The 19,957-nt window shown below is 39.9% G+C and overlaps 1 protein-coding gene across 1 annotated transcript; it reads right to left on the bottom strand.

Moving 5' to 3' along the window:
* Positions 1-637: 637 nt before the first annotated feature.
* SRGN (serglycin) lies at positions 638-19,331 on the bottom strand. The gene is made up of 3 exons (XM_082268035.1): positions 19,175-19,331; positions 4,488-4,617; positions 638-940 (listed from the first exon to the last, which is right to left on the bottom strand). The coding sequence occupies exons 1-3, from the start codon at positions 19,251-19,253 to the stop codon at positions 760-762; spliced, it is 390 nt and encodes a 129-aa protein (XP_082124161.1). The 5' UTR covers positions 19,254-19,331; the 3' UTR covers positions 638-759.
* Positions 19,332-19,957: the final 626 nt, after the last annotated feature.

The following is a 19,957-nucleotide window of genomic DNA, read 5'->3' as shown; positions in this document are numbered from 1 at the left end:
TGAAAGTGCCCGGTATTGAAGTGGTTAAACTGCATCGCAGCCAGTCCCAGCACCAAGGACACCCACCACCTTGAGAGGTTTACAGCCCATAAGGGGGGGGGGGGTCTTCTGACACGGGAGAAGCCAAACCCGAGCAGGGTGATAAAAACGAGTCAAAAAACTCTCAATAGGAAAAATAAAATACTTTTTTTTTTTTTTTCAAAAGGCGTCCGGAGCGAGGATGAAAAAAGAGCACTTGCTTAGGCAGACAGCCGCCCTTTATGAGCTAAGAAAATGGTGGTCTTGGAGGGGTCAGAGGGGGCAGAGCTGACCCATGGTAGGCTGACATGGGGAGGTCCAGGAAAAGTTTTGTAAATAAAATAATCCCATCACACTGTTAGATTTGGCACTATTGTGGTCATGTTTTGTAGGTGGTTGAGTTATGCCTGCATGTTTTTTTTTTCCAGCAATGTATGATGCTACCAGTAGGTGGTGCTGGATGGGATTTCCATAGTTTGCAGATACTATTTGATTCAATATCATTCAATATTGGATCAGCATTTTAATGACTAATTTATCTTAGTCCAGCTGAAACATACATGAATAATAGTTTAGGGTAACTTAAAATGCTGATAAACTAGACTTCAGTAAAACAGAGTAACATAAAGATATAGGTTTATGGAAAATGCTTAGTGCAATACAGAATTATTATGCAGAAGCTATACGCCATAATGGCAGAATGTTACAGATTTCATTCATTATAGAGGTGTCCTGCTGCCTTCAGAAAATAAGGTTTTCCTCAGACAAATTGTTTTGGAATTTGTGTTCCCTTATTTCATTCGATTCAGATTCATATTCCTTGGCAGATCCAGGTTCTTCTCCAGAAAAGACACCGTTCCCTGATCCACTATCTTCTCCAGAGATGGAATTTGGTAGTATGAAGGATGGGACTTTTCTCATTCTAAAAAGGTAGAGAAACAAATGGTTAATAGATGACAGCAAATATGTCTATAAGTATAGAATTATTATGGTACGTTACAAAGCCTTCAAACCATCTGTCTTGTTTTATCCAAAAATCCATTGCATCTGTGGAAGGCGAAGAGCAACCAGCTGCATTGTGTGCAATGGTTAAAGTAACCATGTCAAGTTTAAATATAATCCAGAGCAAAGGTCTCTGCAAGAGACCTAAGCCCTGTACACATGGGCCAAATATCAACCAAAATCAGCCGGTACAGTAGAAACCGGCCAACATTCCGTCGGTGTGTATAGATCCTTGTCCAACAGAAGCCAATCTCATGACCGGCATCTGTCAAATGAGCATTCTGGAAAACCAGCAGCCCATTGGCATCCAATTTGCCCTCTCAGCCAATGGCTGCAAACTCTAACCAATGTGTTCTGGTGGTGGGGGGGGGTGGTTAGTTGGCGACGCTGTACCCAAATAAAATTTATGTCCTTTTTTCCCCACAAATAGAGCTTTCTTTTGGTGGTATTTGGTATTTGATCACCTCTGCGATTTTTATTTTTTGTGCTATATAACATTCCCAAAAAAAAAAAAAAAAATGTAAAAATCTATTTTTTTTCATCATCATTAGGCCAATTTTTATTCCATTATATTGGCAGCGATTAGCGATTTTTATCAAGACTGCGACATTGCAGCAGACAGATCGGACACCTTACTGACATTTTTGACACTTTTGGGGGGACCAGAGACATTACTACAGTAATCAGTGCTAAGAATATGCTCTGTTACTGTACTAATGTCACTTGCAGAGAAGGGGTTAACCCAGGGGCGATCAAAGGGTTAAATGTGAGCCTAGGGGTTTTTTACTAACTGTGCAGGGGATGGGCTTGTGAAATCAACACAGAGACCTGTGTTCCTAAATAGGAGGAACACAGGAGCTCTGCATTGATTCCTGAGAGAACAACAGTTTGCTGTGTTTAAAATAGCAGACCACCGTTCTCTCTTCATGGGGAGCGATCAATCCGCCACTAGCCCCATGGATCGGCTTTCCCACTGTCGTATATAGGCAGCAGCTGGCAAGTGGTATAACACATGATAATATGTTACTGTACGTTGACATGTGATTGGATGCATTTTCATTGATTTTAATAGAAAATGCATCAGGTGGAAAAGTGCATGGGTGTGAATAGGCCCTTATCCACATGCATGTGTTAAGATGTAAATCAACACGCATTGTTGTGTGTTATGACATGCATTGGCATTCAATATAAAGTACAATTGCAACACACATTAATAGTACACAACACATGTTAACCTGCCTAGCGGTATCCCCGAGCGTGACTCGGGGTGGATTTTTTAGACTAGGATCTGTATCCCCGAGTCACGCTCGGGGTGAATGTGCAGAGCGCGCAGCGGTGTCTTACCTTCTACTGGCGATCCAGCGATGATCTCCCATTGCTGTGATCGCCAGCCATCTGAGATCCCCGCCGCTCGTCCGTCCTCCGTCGGTCTGATGACTTCCTAGTTCCGTTCCCTGCAGCAGCAATGCTGCATGGGAGCGGAACTAGGGAGGGAAATTCAAACGTTGAACGTTGCAAAAAACACAAACACACACATAACATTTTATATTATATATATATATATATATATATAAACGCATGAATTATAATCTAATCAATAATATAATTTTATTATATAATATATATATATATATATATATATATATATATATTATAATAAAATTATATTATTGATTTGATTATAATTCATGCGTTTGTGTTTCAAATTTAGCACATCTGGGATGTCTACTAGAGTTTTGTTTTGGTCAGGTTTAAGTTAGTAATTACTAAGAATTATAGGCCTATAATACATAACGCCAAATTTCCATGCAAAAAATTGTACCGCTTTTGGTACAGAATTCCTGACATAATCATACCGCCAGGGAGGTTAATGCATGTTGACATGTGTTCGGATGCGTTGCAATAAATATAGCGTATAAGACAAAGGGGGAAAGCACATAGGTATGAGTAGGCCTTACTCACCTCTGACTGGCATCCCTTGTTTTCTACCTTCTATTTGTTCCAGCACTGCAGTCTCTTCAGTTTTTTGACCCTTTCAGAAGTGTAGGATATCTGTATCTCCCTGCCATGTACTGTGGTTTCATCCTCCAGCCCCAACATTACTAAAGGATTGAGCAGTCACATGGGAATCAGAGAATGGAACCATGACATGTGTGGGGGGACATAGAGTAGGCATCTTTCACTCTCAGAAGTGTTGAGTTTTTTTTGAGTCTGCAACACTGGAACAGAAGGAGATTTTTTGCCTCTGGCCACTGGGGAAGCTCTTCTATTGCAAGGACATGTTGTCTGGATTTCATTTAATATGTCACTTTAACCACTTCCGGCCGGCCCACCGTGTATTTACATCAAGAGTTTGACGCTAAATACCAGTGTTCTGGCAGCAGATAGCTGCCATAACTCCAGTATTTTCTTACAGGGTTGGTAGTCCTCTTTCAAATAAAAGTGGTCCCAGCGGTGGACTTACCGCAGGATCACTTTTATGGGTGGCGGGAGAGGTGCCCACCCCCCTTCCGCAGCTTCCTGGTCATTTTCTCCCGTTTACCGGAGCCGTCAGTAACGGGGAAAACGATCCGGTCTGTTCCAGTCCCAGACAGGAAGTCGAGTGAGGGTAAGATGGCCCCTACTCGACTCTATGGTCTTGGAGTACCATAGCGACGCCACACGTCGCTTCCCTACAACAGTGTTAAAGGGCCAATTTTTTTTCTTGCAGAAAAAAAATTTAATTAATTTTTTTTTTTTTGCTTTTAAGTGCAGATGTCAGCTCTGAGGTCTTTTTGACCCCTGATCTCACATTATTGCTATTAAAGGGGATGTAATAGGAATAAAAGTGATAAAAAAAAATGTTTTTTAAAGTGACAGTGTAAAAATAAAAGGTTAAATAAATATGGGAAAAAAAATTTAAAGCTCCCCGTCCCTCCGAGCTCGTGCGCAGAAGCGAACGCATACGCAAGTCGCGCCCACATATGTAAACGGTGTTTAAACCACAAATTTGAGGTATCGGTGCGATCGTTTAGAGTGAGAGAAATAATTCTAGCCCTAGACCTCCTCTGTAACACTAAACTTGTAACCTGTAAACATTTTTAAAGAATCGCCTATGGAGATTTTTAAGTACCACTGTTTATTGCCATTACACGAGCGTGCGCAATTTTGAAGCATGACATGTTAGGTATCATTTTACTCGGCATAACATTATCTTTCACATTCTAGAAAAAAGGGGCTAACTTTACTGTTTTCTTATTTTTTTAATTCTGTGCATCCAAGATGTATTTGGAATGCAGCATGTAAACGTTGCCAAACCCACATTAGAGTAGAAACATCTAAACGTAGTAAAAAGTGATCTTGGAAGCATAAAATTTGTTTATGCTTCCCAGAAAACTTCTCCTAGGCTTAGAAAAACGAACCGCAGGATTGTCAGTGTGAGTATAGCCTTGCTAGATGGTAATCAATAATACTATTAATATACTTACACTGCATTAGTATCAATTTTATTGCTGATCGGGCCTTGCTCAAAAAGGGACTGTTCTTGGAAACAGGCAATTGAATTGTCGCCAGGTCTACATCTGATCCTTTTGTATTGTTCTCTCTTCATAGGCAAACCTATGAATATTAAAAACAAAAAAAACAATAAAGAGTTACATTTTTTAATGATCTTTGCCTTTTTTTCAAGTAATTTGCGCATTTAGAGCACCATTAATAATTACAAATATCATAAATATGTGGAAATGACAAAAGTGATGGTGAAGATTTAAAATGGATGTTTTACACTGTATGTAGCATAGTGTACTTTTAAAAGAAACACTGCAAAAATATGGGGGCTGCCAATGCTGGCCACTTTTTGAAATTTCTAGTTGCCTGGCTTCAGCACTTTGAGTAAATACATACTTTAAAACACAAAGAACATAAGATCAAATATAGTCAGTTGCAGGTTAATTTGATATATTAAAAAGATTATTTCTGGTAAAAATGCATAGCCAGGTGCTGGACTATGGAAACATTTCCCTCCTTACAATCGGCTTACTTTAACTTTCTGCTATTAAGCTGAATGTTGTGTTGCACTATCCTCTCCAGTCAGCAGAGAGAGAACTATAGCTAGGAAAGCCTGTGGACTTCTATGCAGAATACTGAGGATCATGGAATTGTAGTCTGAAACGTCAATCACAGAATGGGACTCATGGACCTTTACAATACACTTCCCATAGGACATTGAGGAGGAATGGGCGTGGTGGAAGAGCTCTTACCAGACTGCACTGGAAACCTCTTCCTATTTGAAGCATGGGAGCCAGGGTGTGCACAAGGATTACCCACAGGGCAAGTGACCAGAGCCAGAGGCTGGGGAAGGAGACCCCTGTGGCAGCACAGCACAGACCACATCAATCACATCTGCACCATTGCCACAGGGAGAATAGAGCACCCTCTCGCCCTCTTTTTCCCACCACAGATCACTGGATGCATTCTGTAGAGAGACTGAGGAGGCCTCCCCTTCTACAAAGAGAGGTGACAACAGCATCCCAGGGACTGGTGAGAGAGCTATTCACCCATTGTTGATAATGCTAGCAGGGACTGAGCCACTGAGAGCAGGACACCAAGCAAAACCCATCCATACTGGACCCATACTGCATTCTATACCGCACTTATTCCAAAGCTAGACGGCACCTATACCGCATTATACCAAACCTTTACCGCATCTGAACCACATCCTCCTTGCACCTGTGCTGAGACTATACTTTACCCATACTGTACCTGTGCTGCATGCAGGTTAACCTGGGACTGTCATTAAGTGCACCAGTATTCCTAAAGGGCCCCAACATTAGCAGAAAAACATCTCAAAGGACTGCCCCTTTTGTAATAATTATTCTGCAAGTCACTTCTCTTCCCTGCCCTCTCCTCCATCATTTTCCTTTGCTTTTGGACAGTGCAGGACAGCTTTTAGGACTGGCATCACCGCCATAAATGCTCTGTGGCAGTATAATTCCAGCACTTGGTAGATTAATCTTTGCTACTACTCACTGCTGCACTTGAGGTGACCATGCTACTTTTTATGCTGATGTGGATGTAAAATGTCATGCTTTGCCTAGTCCTTACTGTTAATTACGTTGTAGGTTACATTGGGGTTGATTTACTAAAGCTGGAGAGTGCAAAATTTGAAGCAGTTGTGCATGGCAGCCAATCCACTATTAACTTCAGCTTGTTCAATTAAGCTTTGACAAAAAAAAACCTGAAAGCTAATTGGTTTCTATGCAGAGCTGCACCAGATTTTGCACCCTCAAATTTAGTAAATCAACCACAATGTGTTATTACCATTGTTAATCCTTTTATTCTTGCCTAGTTACCAACCATATTGGGTGACAATATGTTATGTTTGCCTTTACTACCTGGTTTGATGCCTGTTTTCTTTGCTATAGCACTATTACTGGGTACCAGGTATTACTTTTAATAATTTCCTATGATGAATTTTTGTTCTTTCAATCGGGTGAGTTAGAGGGGCTGAGGTTCTTTAAAAGGTTGAGGCAAAGAATGAAGAACCCTTTCCTAATCAGCGGTTCCTACAGAGGTAGCGCTACAAATGGAAGGGAATAATCTTCATAGGAGTATAAAATGTACTATATACACTATATAAGATCATATAACAATAATAACAAAATATAAAAAATCATGCTGTTATAATCTTCTGTATTATAAAAGAATCTATATTATGCCCCATACACACGTGCAGATTATCTGCAGACTTACCAAAACCATATAATATGAGGTCAAACCTAAACACTTTCAATTTGTATGCAATCCGGCAGGCCCTTGCACTACATAGAAAAGGTAAGTCTGCAGACAAAAGTCTGCAGATAATCTGCACGTGTGTACGGGGCATTAGATAAAATGTAAAACTATTTAAACAAAATAGGAATAATCTCTATTCCATATTTGTTTCCAAGGCAGTGCTAAACCAGCTATTAAAATGGGAGTAAACTCCCATACATAAATTTTACCTATAGGTAAGCCTATAATCAGGCTTACCAATAGGTACTGTAAATATCTCCTAAACATGCACTGTTTAGGAGATATTTAGTGTACATGCAGCCGAGACATCACCAGGGAATGCTCTCTGAAGGAATGGCCAGGGGGCTGTTCCTTCAGAGTCCTGTGCTGTAAACGGCGTCTCCCGTGATGTCATTGGGAAGGAAGGAAGACGGGTGAAGATGGAAGCCCTGTCAGCAGTGACAGCTTGCCACTGGAGAGGCTTTGTTCTAAGGTAAGTTTCACATAATGTACTAGTGCTAGTACAGTATGCGATGAATACTAGCATATTATAACTTTGTCTTGCAGGTTAAAAAAAAATATATAAAAATTGCCAGTGGTTTACTACCGCTTTAAAACTGTGAAAACTTGAAAACTTCTGTAGCAGCATAGGAGCATAACATGTAGCCGCTTATAGAGCATGTTTAACCTAAAGAATGGGGTTGAAAAGTGGAAAGATAAAGCTCATTTACCTAAAAAAAAGGGAAAGGTTGTTTGGTGATTGGTAAAAATGTAGTAAATATATGGAAGAGAGGAGTGGAAGAGAGGAAGGTATTTGATGGTAATGGTGTATGTCAAGTAATGATATAGCAGTATCAGCTAGAAGAGTCTGGGAGGAATGGAACTAAACTTACTTAAAGTGTATTTCCACTTTTGAAGCTAAATTAGGTTAACACCCACTTGACATTTGTTACATTTCCCCATTAACCTAGTATAACTAAAAAAAAAAAAAAATAATTAAAAATTGCTTTTTACCTTTGTGATTGCCCTTTTGTGAAAACACAAAAACCAACATTTTCCCCTGCAATGTAAAGTTAATAAGGGTACCAGGAAATTACCTATTTACAATTATTAACCCTGTCTTTACTGTGCTGGAAAACCAATTGTGAACTAAATTTGAACACTGTCTGTCCTAACAAAGGCTTAACAGTCTGAAAGCTTAGGCTCTGCATTTAATGTTAACCCCTTTCCACCTTCTGCAACCCTTTAAATGAGTCTTAAGGGGTGGGTTGGTCGTTAATCATGTGACTACAGTGATTGGCTGTCACAGTGGTCCCATGATTGGGGGGGGGGTGGGGCTAGACTAGGAGCTGTAAATGACAGGTCAGTCACGGTGCTGGAAGAGTGCAGTGGGCGGTTCTCAGCACGGAATCCTCAACTGCCGTGAATGCATATTTTTGACATGTGTGCATTAAGGTCATAGTTACATAGATATGCTGTTTGAATGGGAACACATAATAATCATATAGTAGGGTTTTCTCACATCGTTAGCAGCCAGTTGTTGGAGCAAGCAAGGATGCTGGTGAGCTGTGGCTTTATTGTAAAAAGGATCTATATTGAGTGAAGATAAGGCTGGTGTAAATTTGGTTGAACACCAGAGGTGGGTTAGGGGGCAGAACACTAGCGTAGAATGGTGTGTGAGCAGTGATGGTTGTAGGGAGGAGTGGTAGAGTAAGACTACTGGGTGGGATGCAGGTTTGCTGGTTGACAGTGGGACATGGTGTCTGGACATTACTAGTGAGGATTGAGTTAACATAATACAGGCTCTAAATGCTGTAAATGAAATTGCTGTAAGTAAATTTGTGCTACTGTATAAGGGTTTTAAATCCTGTGTTAGACTACAGGGGTAAATATGCAGAAATAGAGTGGTTAGAAAATAGTATAGTGATGAGATTTAATTGTGAAAACTATAACAAAATGATAGGAACATTAAGGAATATAAACTGTGTGGAAGGAACATGATTAAGTGGGGGTTGAGTGTTATGTAGAGGTTGGAAAGTCATGGAATTAGTGAATAGTTGAGGGAAATTTAGGGGGTGGTTAGTTACTCTGGGGGTAAGAGTTTAGGAAACATTGGAAATAGTAAAAGGGATGGTAAGTGGATCCCTGTGGTCAGACATAGATAATATGTGGTATGGTAGAAAAGTTGAAATGGTATAAGTGGGTGGCTGTGGATGATGGGATGATAAAGCTTGGAAAACACTAACAGTGCAGAGAGAAGTCATATGTTCAGGCCCCCTGATGGGGATATGAAGAAAGTGAGGATAGATGTTCAATGATTAGTCTTCCTAGGAGGGGGGGGGATGCTGAGGTTGTATGTAAAGACACAAATTTGTTTTTCAAAGTTTTGCGGGAATCTGTATCTCTGTAGTACTTAATAATACATTCTAGTCAATAGTTCAGACAGACTTTAACAAGTTACCAACAAAAAAATGCTTCCCATTCAATCTGACTGAAGGAAATATGTCATCATTAAATATTAATTTCAAAATATTAATTAAAAATGCTGAGAAGGGTGGAATTGTAGTTATCCAGAGCTGAAAAGTTTACATACAGAAAGCAAAAAGAATCTTCATGGAGAAAGCTTACTATTAAGGTTACCCTTATGTTAAACTGGATAGGATGTAGACTTTGGTGTGAAATCTGTGGTTATAGATCTATTAGGGGCATTGTCTTTAAGGTAAGATCTAGATTCATCTGGTAAAATTAGAATTGCGTTGACTGGTTCCAATGTTGTCTTAAGCTGTTTATTGGTAAGGTTACGTTGAAAGGTTAGTTTTCTCAAATATCTCGTAAATTTCAAAAAAAGATTAGGTTTGGACATTGGATATACAGTGCATCTGGAAAGTATTCACAGCGCTTCATTTTCACTTCATTTTGTTATGTTACAGCCTTATTCCAAAATGGATTCAATTTATTATTTTCTTCAAAATTCTACAAACAATACCCCATGATGACAATGTAAAATAAGTTTCTTGGATTTGGATTTATGAGAGGAGAGTGTAGACTGACTGTTGTGGAATTTGACTGCAGGTCTAAAAAAATGAACTACAGAATTTGTAGACTGAGATATGTTTGTGAGGATTCTGTGTTGTAGTACTTCAATTGTTTGGTAGCAAGTATGGCTCTGGAGGAGTTTTCAGGAATAGTGATGGCATGTGGGAGGACTATAGATGGTGGGATTGCAATGTTATCTTTATTGTTGCTTTTTTATCTTGTTGTTTTCTTGAGTGTTTTGGTGAACTGTGAATCATAAAGCCGGCCATAGTAGTAGCAGGGAGATTGTACAGAATTTGATCTACCAATCTGTACAACCGCCGTGTCAGATTTATCCTACTTAATCCTAGTACACATCGGGTGACATCGGCTGGTTCAATAAAAAACATCCGACATTCAGCTTGTGTGTATGGCAGCCTGTCGAGCGTGCATGCTGGAAAACCAACGGCTGGCCGGCTCCTAATCGGTGCTTTTAATCAGTGCTTTCAACCAGAGGCTAAGAGTGCTGACTGGAGTGTTCTGGTGGGGGGCCATCCCTCTGTCAGAACACAACAGCTTAGCAGAGGAGATCGCTGTACTAACGTCAGATTGTTAGTACAGCGGCTCCGTCCGGAGCTGTCAGTTTTTTTTTTTTCGTTTAGCCTGCTGGTTGGAACAAAAAAAAAAATGATAGCGTACTAGGCTTTAATCAGCGCTGCCAGCAGTAACCAGCAGTTCTGATCAGTGTATTCTGGAGGCAGGGAAGTCTCCCCACTGTCAGAATACAATAGCTCAGTGGGGTAGGATTCCCCCATTCACATTGAGTGTGTGGATGCAGGAATCAAATACATTTTTTTTTTTTTTGTTTAGTTCAAGCGGGTGGTTGAATGAAAACAAATGACTCATCAATGGACTGCCTAACTTTTGGTTAAGGATGGGGTCGATCTGTTGCTGTTTGTAAAGGTGTTTGTAAAGGGGTGTTTTTTTTTTTTTTTATTTCTCGCATCTGACCTTGATTTAGATTACCACTGATGGTTCTAAAGTCTGTAGTGTTGTTGATATTGTGGGTTTGCTGATTATCCCTCTGATTTTTCTTGATACTGGTATTATTGGGTTGATGGTTATGTTTGTTATATTGGGTGTTTCTCTTATTTACTGTACCATGATCTTTTCTTTGTTAAAAATCCTCCTGAAGTCTAATTTGTTAGTTACTTGTAATTCTCTTTTTCTGTATTTCTGTCAGTACACTACTCCTTTAATGTTTTCACTGTTCTGCAATTTATGGATCCTGCCCAACCATAGGTTACAGGAAAGCACAGCTATATACAGCCTGCATTTCCCCTTCAAAATCAATTGTTGAGTTTCCCAGATTGTCAGGTTTCCAATAACTGGACTTACGTATATAGGTCAGATTTTCAAAAAATGGAACTATATATGATAGATTTCCAATAACTGCCATTATTTACCACATATTTAATGCCAAGAACATCTAACATCTAAAACACAAACATTTAAGAGTCTGACTTTAAACGTTTGTTTGTAGGAATGTTATGTAGGAGTAAAGAAAGAACTCCTTCCACTTTATATTCTTTGACAGTTCTTGCTATATTTAGTATTTAGCTATATTTAGTAAAGTATTTATAGCTAGTAGTAAGTCACATTCTATTGTATTGAACATAAGGAAATTAACATCACTCCAGGTACTTGTGCTTCTCCACTTGTATTCACTGCTCCATTGCGGTTGTAGCTAGGTTTGCCGGCCACACACTAGAAATGAACATTTGCCATTCTAAAAGCTTCCCTCCAACCACATTGCATATTAGTTTATATATACTGTGATCCTGTACTTGCCAAATATGCTGCAGAAATCTGCATCCACTAAGTCTGGCTGCAGCCATTTTAACTGTGGGCAGTTGAAGCTGCTCCCTTTTCACTTCCTGGATTCACACTGCACACAGAGGCACACACACACACACACACTTATATATATATATATACAGGGCTTTTTTTCTCAGACAATAGGTGCAGGAACTCCCCTTTCTGAGTGACCCCTTGTCTCCGCCCCCTTCCCACCTCCTGCACCATTCCTTGGTTCCACCTCCCAAGTACCTCCCAAGTACTGCTCCTTAGAGAATACAGAACCATATAACAATTGTGGTACTAAATTATTTGTAGGAATTTGTTAATAATAACAAGAAAAACAGTAAACTAGAGCACATGCAGCCAGCAACAATAGACCCCCCTCCCCTCAGCAACAATGAACCACCCGGAACGAAATACCCCCTCCCCCAGCAACAAAAGATCCCCAGCAGGATCTCCCTGCAGCCAGCATCAATAGACTCTCCAGCAGGCAGCAACAATAGACCCTCCCCCAGCAACAATGTATCACTGGCAACAAAATACCCCCTCCCCTAGCAACAATAGACCCCCAGCAGCAACAACAGATTTTCCTGCAGCAAGCATCACTAGATCCCTCCCAGAAGCAACAACAGATTTTCCTGCAGCCAGCATCACTAGATTCCTCCCAGCAACAACTGACCCCCAGCAACATAGCCCCCCCCCCCTCAGCAACAGTAGATCCCCTACCAACAACAATAGACCTCCTAAGCAACAGTACACACCCCTCCTCTCCCCACAAAAGTAGATCTCCTCCCGCAACAATAGATCCCCCCAGCAGATAGCATCAATAGACCTTGAACCTCTTGCCATTACACACAGTTAGTGCTGGAGGTGCCGGAACTGCGTTCCCGCTGAAAAAAAGCCCTGTGTATATATATATATATATATATATATATATATATATATACAAACAGAAACACACACGACTGCTTGCCTGCACATTTCTCCTCTCTTGATGAATACACATGGATCTCTGCAGTCTCCTGTTATCTGCAGCTCTCCTTGGCCCTCCTATGACTCACCCCTCTTCCCTTGCTGTCAAGCTCTTACGAGAGTTAGAGAGAGAGCTGTGCATGATGTCATTAGCCTAGGCTAATTTCAAGACAAGTAAGAGGAAGTGGGCTGTATAAAGTATTTACTAGCAGAAAAAAAAAGTGTTTTACTATCTAAAGTTAAAACAACAAGGGCAGCGGATTTATTCGATGAAAAATGAAAAAATTACTGAAGGTCTGCTTTAAAACAACATATGTCAGTAGGGGAAGGAAAAATATTGATGCATTTCGTGCTTTTAGGAGTGCAGCCATCCAGAATATTTATTCTTTTTTTTATTCTACTGTAATGTTGAAAATGTTTAATTGCTCATCAATGTGATTTCCTGTGTTCAAGACTGGGGAATGTGTGAAACCACTTGGTGAATATTGAATTGTATTCACTATAATAGAACACTATAACAGAATTTTAATGTGAGATCTCCTACTAGCTGTACAATGACCTCTTTAAATGAAAGATCCACAGATGTATTCTTTTTTCAAAATCAACTTTTGTTTTTGGGAATGGGGAGGGGGGGGATAGTGCCCAATAATTGGTATCAATCTGAGGAATAGTCCCCCATTATTGGTATCAGTGGGAGGAATAGTCCCCCATCATTGGTATCAGTGGGAGGAATAGTCCCCCATCATTGGTATCAGTGAGAGGATTGTGTCCCATCATTGGTATTAGTGGGAGGAACAGTGGCTCACCATTGGTATCAATGGGAGGAATAGTGTCCCATCATTGGTATCAGTGGCAGGCATTATGCACCACTGTTATGCCCCATACACACGTGCAGATTATCTGCAGACTTTTGTCTGCAGACTTACCAAAACCATATAATATGAGGTCAAACCTAAACACTTTCAATTTGTATGCAATCCGGCAGGCCCTTGCACTACATAGAAAAGGTAAGTCTGCAGACAAAAGTCTGCAGATAATCTGCACGTGTGTATGGGGCATTAGTGTCTGTTAGAGGAATAGTACCTAGTATCATTGGGAGGAATAGTGCCCCAAGGGCCAGATAAAGGCTAGCAAAGAGCCACATCAAGCCCGCCGGCCACAGTTTAGAGACCACTGCCATAGAGAAACAACCACATCAAGAATGAGCAGTTGTTTTGTACTATTTTATCAATAATATACACATTTTTTGAGCAGGTAGTAGGAGGGTAATTTTGTTTTATATTTTAACTTTTCGCATGCCAGTTCCCACATCCATGGCACAAAAATCTAACCTGTATTATAAAATACTGTGATAAAATCACAAAAGAATTTTAGAAGAAGCAATATTTTATATAAAGATCAGTCTGCGAACTTCTCCCCTTTTCATTCATTACTGTCAAAAGCAATCCAAGGTAGGCATCTCTGCAAGATAAATGTCCTTAAATTGCCACTTAGGAGCTGAGAAGTGTTAGAACCTCTGTTAATTTGTATTGATATTTATGTCCTCAGTGAGGAAATTGTATCTTATTTCCTGTTCTAGTAATGGGGCGAAATCTAATCTTTTCCTATTCTATGTAAAGTTTTAAAAAAAAAAAAAAAGGGTTTGTCTTAATTTCCACTTTACCCATCTTGCTGACTTAGGTCTGTTGAAATTCTTCATTGGGCAACTGGCTAGCAGTGTAAATTGGATAGTACATCAATCTGCAGCCTCGGCAGAAATAACAGTTGTAGAATAAACACCCCCCCCCCCTCCTCTTTCACCACGTCTTTAACAGGGCTAATCTGGAAGTAACACGTAAACCCATGACCAAAATGATTCATTTCCTGGAGGATGAAGCCCTGAGTTCTCCAATGTACAAGATGACGACTAAATCTGTAGCCTGTGGTTGGTAGCAATTGTAGCTCAAATTCCTGCAGAAATGTACCCCAAATGCACAGACAGCAACATTGATCTGTTGTGTTTTATTTCTTCAACAAACCAATACTGTGTTTCAATAGATAGCACAGTTCCCATGGATCATTCTTCATTATTATATCCCACCAGCTTTCCTTATCAAACTATGAATTGGGACTACAGATTTCAAATGCAGAAAAGATAGCATTCTTATTGTGGTGGTGTATCCAAGGTATAACATTTTACAAGACTGTTGCAATATTACAGGATGTAACCACGCCTAACTTTGGGAGTGCCACGGCTGTGAGAAAATGTGGACTTTTCACATCTAAGTTCTGTGGTCATAACGTTCAGCCAAAGCCTCCAGCAAAACTTTTTTTTTTATGTTTGTTCCCCCTATTGGGAGTATTCCACTAACTTCCTGTTTGGTCACCAGGATAGGAAATGAAAAAAAAATATCTCCAACATGGGTGCAGAAGGAAACAATAGTACTTTCTTAGTTGGCAATAGTTAAAACCTCTATGTCGTTTTTATCACTGTCTGTATTTATGGTCAATAGGTCAGGTAGTAAAGGGAAACCTTAAACACCTGACGAGGCAATTAATCCTTGTCTGCTCTATCCAAAATTAAAAACAAATGTATGGCCAGGAGTTCCACTTGGAATAATTGCTTCCTACTCCCTTAATTATTTTCTAAGATGATTGCAATTAAAATGATGTAAGTGGAGCATGGTATTGCACACTGACTGTGTTTCCTTGCTATGGAAATAATGACTCATATGCCTGTCAAATGCCTGGTTGACTTGTGTGTTGTGTGGGATGGCGCTATATACAATATATATCTACAGTGTGTGTGTGTGATATATATATATATATATATATATATATATATATATATATATATATATATATATAAATAGAGAGTTGATCCCTGCACATTATAAAGTGAAAAGTGCCTGGGTGTACTGCAATTCTACAGTATATGTACAGTATAATGCACTAATGACTGTCAGGTTGGGTCACGTACCTCTGTGCATAATATTACCTGAGATTCACATATGTTGTTTAGGTTTTTTTTTTTTTTTTATATCCCATGAATATAAAATTTAATGTAGCTAAAAAAAGGGCGAACAACCAGGTGGGCTGAGAAGGGGAGGATGGGAAGGATCTTCTGGAGTAGGCAAGACAAATGACATTTGCCATAGTGGAAGTTGTCAACTGGCAAAGCAAGACAACTTTGAGTGAGGGTAATCATTTTGCCAAGAAAATTAGTCCTTACTGCTCCCTCTCTTTTTTTCATTTGGGAGAGTGACGTATAGAAGAGTGGGGTATTAGGTTTGCAGAAGTAGAAGGGTGCATTGATCGCTAATAATCAATTTTGGGGGAACATTATCACAATATCACAATACCGGCAGTTTGTTGATGTTGCCAGTAAAAAAGCTTGCTAGTAATAAACCAAATGTATTACAGCTCATGTGGAACTCAAGAAGGGGTAAGTATCAGATATTACTATGTGGTGTTCAGGTCTACAGTGTGAAGTGTGCACTCCCCCAAGCTGGTTATGAATGGCTGATGGCTGGTACGAATTTCCAATGGAGTGCAACCAGAGGCAGTCTTATCAAGGTTTAAAACTCCTATGACAGAGGTATTGAATTAAAATTCACGGAAGGTTCAGTTACTACAGTTTTCTTCAAGCAGAGGTCCGAATCGTATGTTTGATTCTTCATGGCACCTTGAAGCATTGGCAAACGCTGCATGTTTTCGTGAGCGCCAAACCAGCTTGGTGCTTGATGCAGCTTTCTGCATGTAAGACAGCCCATTGAAATGAATGGGGTGCCTACATGCAGAACACAGATAGCAATGTTATAAAGCTAGCCTCATATCCTTCACATCACAATCCTGTCATTACAACAGTGTTCTCAGTCCCCCCCTGCACATCACAACCCCCCTTAACATTACTGTCCTCAGCCCCCCTTCACATCCCCCCCCCTCCCCTCACATCCCTGCCATCACCCCCCTTTACATTCCTATCCTTATGCCCCTTTAAATCACGCTCCTCCTCCTTCACATTTCTGTTCTCAGCCCCCCTTTGCATTCCTGTCCTTAGCCCCCTTTATATCACCTCCCTTCCCCCTTCACATTCCTGTCCTCACCCCCCTTGACCCCTTTACATTCCTGTCCTCACCTCCTCCCAACCCTTTACATTCCTGTCCTAGCCCCCACTACCCCTTTACATTCCTGTCCTCACCTCCTCCCAACCCTTTACATTCCTGTCCTCACCCCCACTACCCCTCTACATTCCTGTTCTTACCTCCCCCCACCCCATTACATTCCTGACCTCACCTCCCCCACCCCTTTACATTCCTGTCCTTGCCCCCACTACCCCTTTACATTCCTGTGCTCACCTCCCCCCACCCCTTTACACTCCTGTCCTTACCCCTACTATCCCTTTACATCCCTGTCCTAAGCTCCCCCCCCCCCCCCATGGTCAAATTCCTGTCCTCGGTCCCCCTTCACAGCACCCTCGGCTTCCTCCACCTCATTCACAGCAGTTAATGTCCTATCTACACAAGGCGGAAGGCACATTAGAGAGCAGACATTGGCAGCAGGACAGCTCCGCATGCATGGCAGGAGGCATGAAGCTGACATCGGAAGCAGGACATTTCTGGAAGGAGAGCGGGATATGCACAACTTTTCCTGGTAACCAGCTTGTGATTGGTTGTTAGCAACCAATCACCTGCTAGTTAACTTGAAGTCCCGCCCTCCATCCGAAGCTGTACTGCCTTCGATATCAGCCTCATGCCTCCTGGCCTCCATGCGGATGGGGATGACAGCGGTGAGGATGGCTGAGCGGGCTCCTAAATGGCAGGACTGCGACTGCGACCAGTCCAAATGGACCAGTGACTTGGGCCGGATGCGGACTGTGGGCCGCTATTTAGTGATGCCTGACCTGTAGGGTTATTTTTTGCTGTGTGCCCTGCTGGCAATATTTTCCTTATGTCCTGTCATGGAGATTGCCACTTACCTTTTGCCTTAATGACAAAATTAAATTTGTGCGTTCCCTTTTGTCTTGATAGCAATGGTCACCAGTGTTAATAGAGAAGGTGAATCTCTCTAGTGGGGACACAGACAGCAATAAAACCTGATATATGATATAACCCTTCCTGCTCTCTATCCCAGTGAAAAAAATTTTTTGCCTTTACATACACTTACAATTTGAAACAATTAAGCATTCCCTTATGTATTAACATGTATTTTTTTTTTTATATTATTCTTGGCTCATCTGTAAAATTAAATTAGAATATTTTTTTTTTTTTCTGCGCAGTCTAATTTTTAATTCAGAATGAAAAAAACAGGTCAGAATGAATACTTGAGGCTACGATCTAAGAATATAGTAAAACATTTTCAAGAGAAATTGTTCATGTGTTTTTCATCATATGAATCATCTTTTTGGTTATTTCTCACCATAACCTATTTTGCAATATTAACAGGAAATCACAAAGCTCTGCAGTTTATAAATGTATGTATAATAAAGCAAAGAGTTCCTTTATTGCTTCTAGTGTTAAGATACTGGCACTTCAATTGAATTAGATCATATATAAATTATTTTTTTCTCCAAAATAAATTTTTTTATTAAACAAAAATAGCACTAATCACGCATATCAAAATCAATTCCCTGACTTCTTATTTCTAGAAATATATTTTTTTAAATATAATGATTATTCACTGATTACACCCCTCCCTTGTACTCTGCTATTATATATACTGGTGCAAAGCCATAGAAATATTTTGTGGTAACTGTGTGCATCCGTGCCTTTTATATTTTTATACCACTTGATCTGTACTGACAGCGAATTAAAATTCATATATTCAATTTTATTTACCCATCACATACTTTTTTACATCTCAGTAAAGCTGATCTTCTCAAACCATTTTATAGCCATTACCTGTCTACATGCACTTGCTCCTGTGTTTGTCGCACATCATTGCTCTGTATTAGCATGCTGATAGTGAAAATGGTGGACCATACCTATCCAACCAGTATGTGACAGGGTGCACCCCTTAACAGGAGTGTCTGAACAAGGATCTTCATGACAACATTGTTTGGTATTGTTTAGATAAAAAAAATTCATTTTTTTTAAAGATTAAAAATAACTTATGAAATGACATTAGCATGTTAAATATCATATAACCAACGCTTTTGTGTTGGGGTTATCTACTTTTCAGATTTTATATTGTCATGTAATCATTGCTACACAAGGCACCTGTGGCAGCATTTTATTCCATCCCTGATGACAATTTCACAGTGAGAAACCTAAAATACAGTACATCTTCTTCTCTATATAATTTTTTTGTATTGGTATTGAGAGCTTACAAACATAAAAATTGTAAGTCAATTTAGAGTAAGCACCAAAAGCAAAGTATAGTAGGCACATTAACCAGTCAGAATAGACCCAACTTCAATAAACTGATGTAAGATCAGCTGGTGTGGGTTACTGCACTTTACATATCATCTATTACTCTGAGCAACATTATAGAGAGAGCCTATGGATGCGTTCAATTTTCATCTGGAACTGAGTAGTTTTATTAGTATGTAATATATCATGAAGAGTAGTAGCATTACCTTCCACGAGGGATCCAGCCAACAGGAGAACACAAAATAGGGGCAGCATGTTCTTGTAGGGTAGAGAGAGAAGTTCCATGCGTAGCGGAATTGTCTTTCACAAGATGTGAAATGTTAGCATGAGCTGCGGGTTTCTTAGCTCGTAAAGATTTCCGACTAAAACCACAATGACCAGCCCACAAACTTGTCACAACTTCCTGTAAAAGTGTAAAAAACACTATTCTGTACATTAATAAAGGTGGTAAAATGACTACTGAAGCATTTTTGAGAAGGAAAAGAAAACACGAAGTTCTCATGAACAATTTCGAAAACAAAAAAATAACTGTTATGATCGTACGTGTGGCTTTATTTGCAACAAGAAACTTGATGTGTAAACATGGTATAAGAAAGCTAGAATAAAGTTATATACTGTATACACTATATACTGTAACACTTTTTACATTTTCTTTAAAGGAAACCTATCATCAGTTAAATGTATGGACTTCTAAACATGATAGTTGTCTTGATGTTTTGCTAACCTGTTGGCTTCAATATTTTTAAGCCTTGTACACAAGATGAGATTATCAGACGAATGATGATTTTTCTTTTTTGCATACTAGCCTCTATTTTGGAAAAAAATAGGTTACTAAAGTACAAAAATTCTTGTACAACAGAATTTAAAGCGGAGTTCCGGAGTTCAATGAGCATACCCCGGGACAGTCAGGGCTAGTACATTCCACAATGGCTAGCCTCTGATCTGTCCCGGTTCGCACTTACCTGCAAGAAGAAATACTCACTTATAAA

The sequence above is a fragment of the Pelophylax lessonae genome, assembly GCF_965119305.1.
Source record: "Pelophylax lessonae genome assembly, chromosome: 9".
In the NCBI taxonomy this organism is placed as follows: domain Eukaryota; kingdom Metazoa; phylum Chordata; class Amphibia; order Anura; family Ranidae; genus Pelophylax; species Pelophylax lessonae.
The sequence above is the reverse complement of the archived record's forward strand: the minus strand, read 5'-3'. Positions and strand labels throughout refer to the sequence as shown.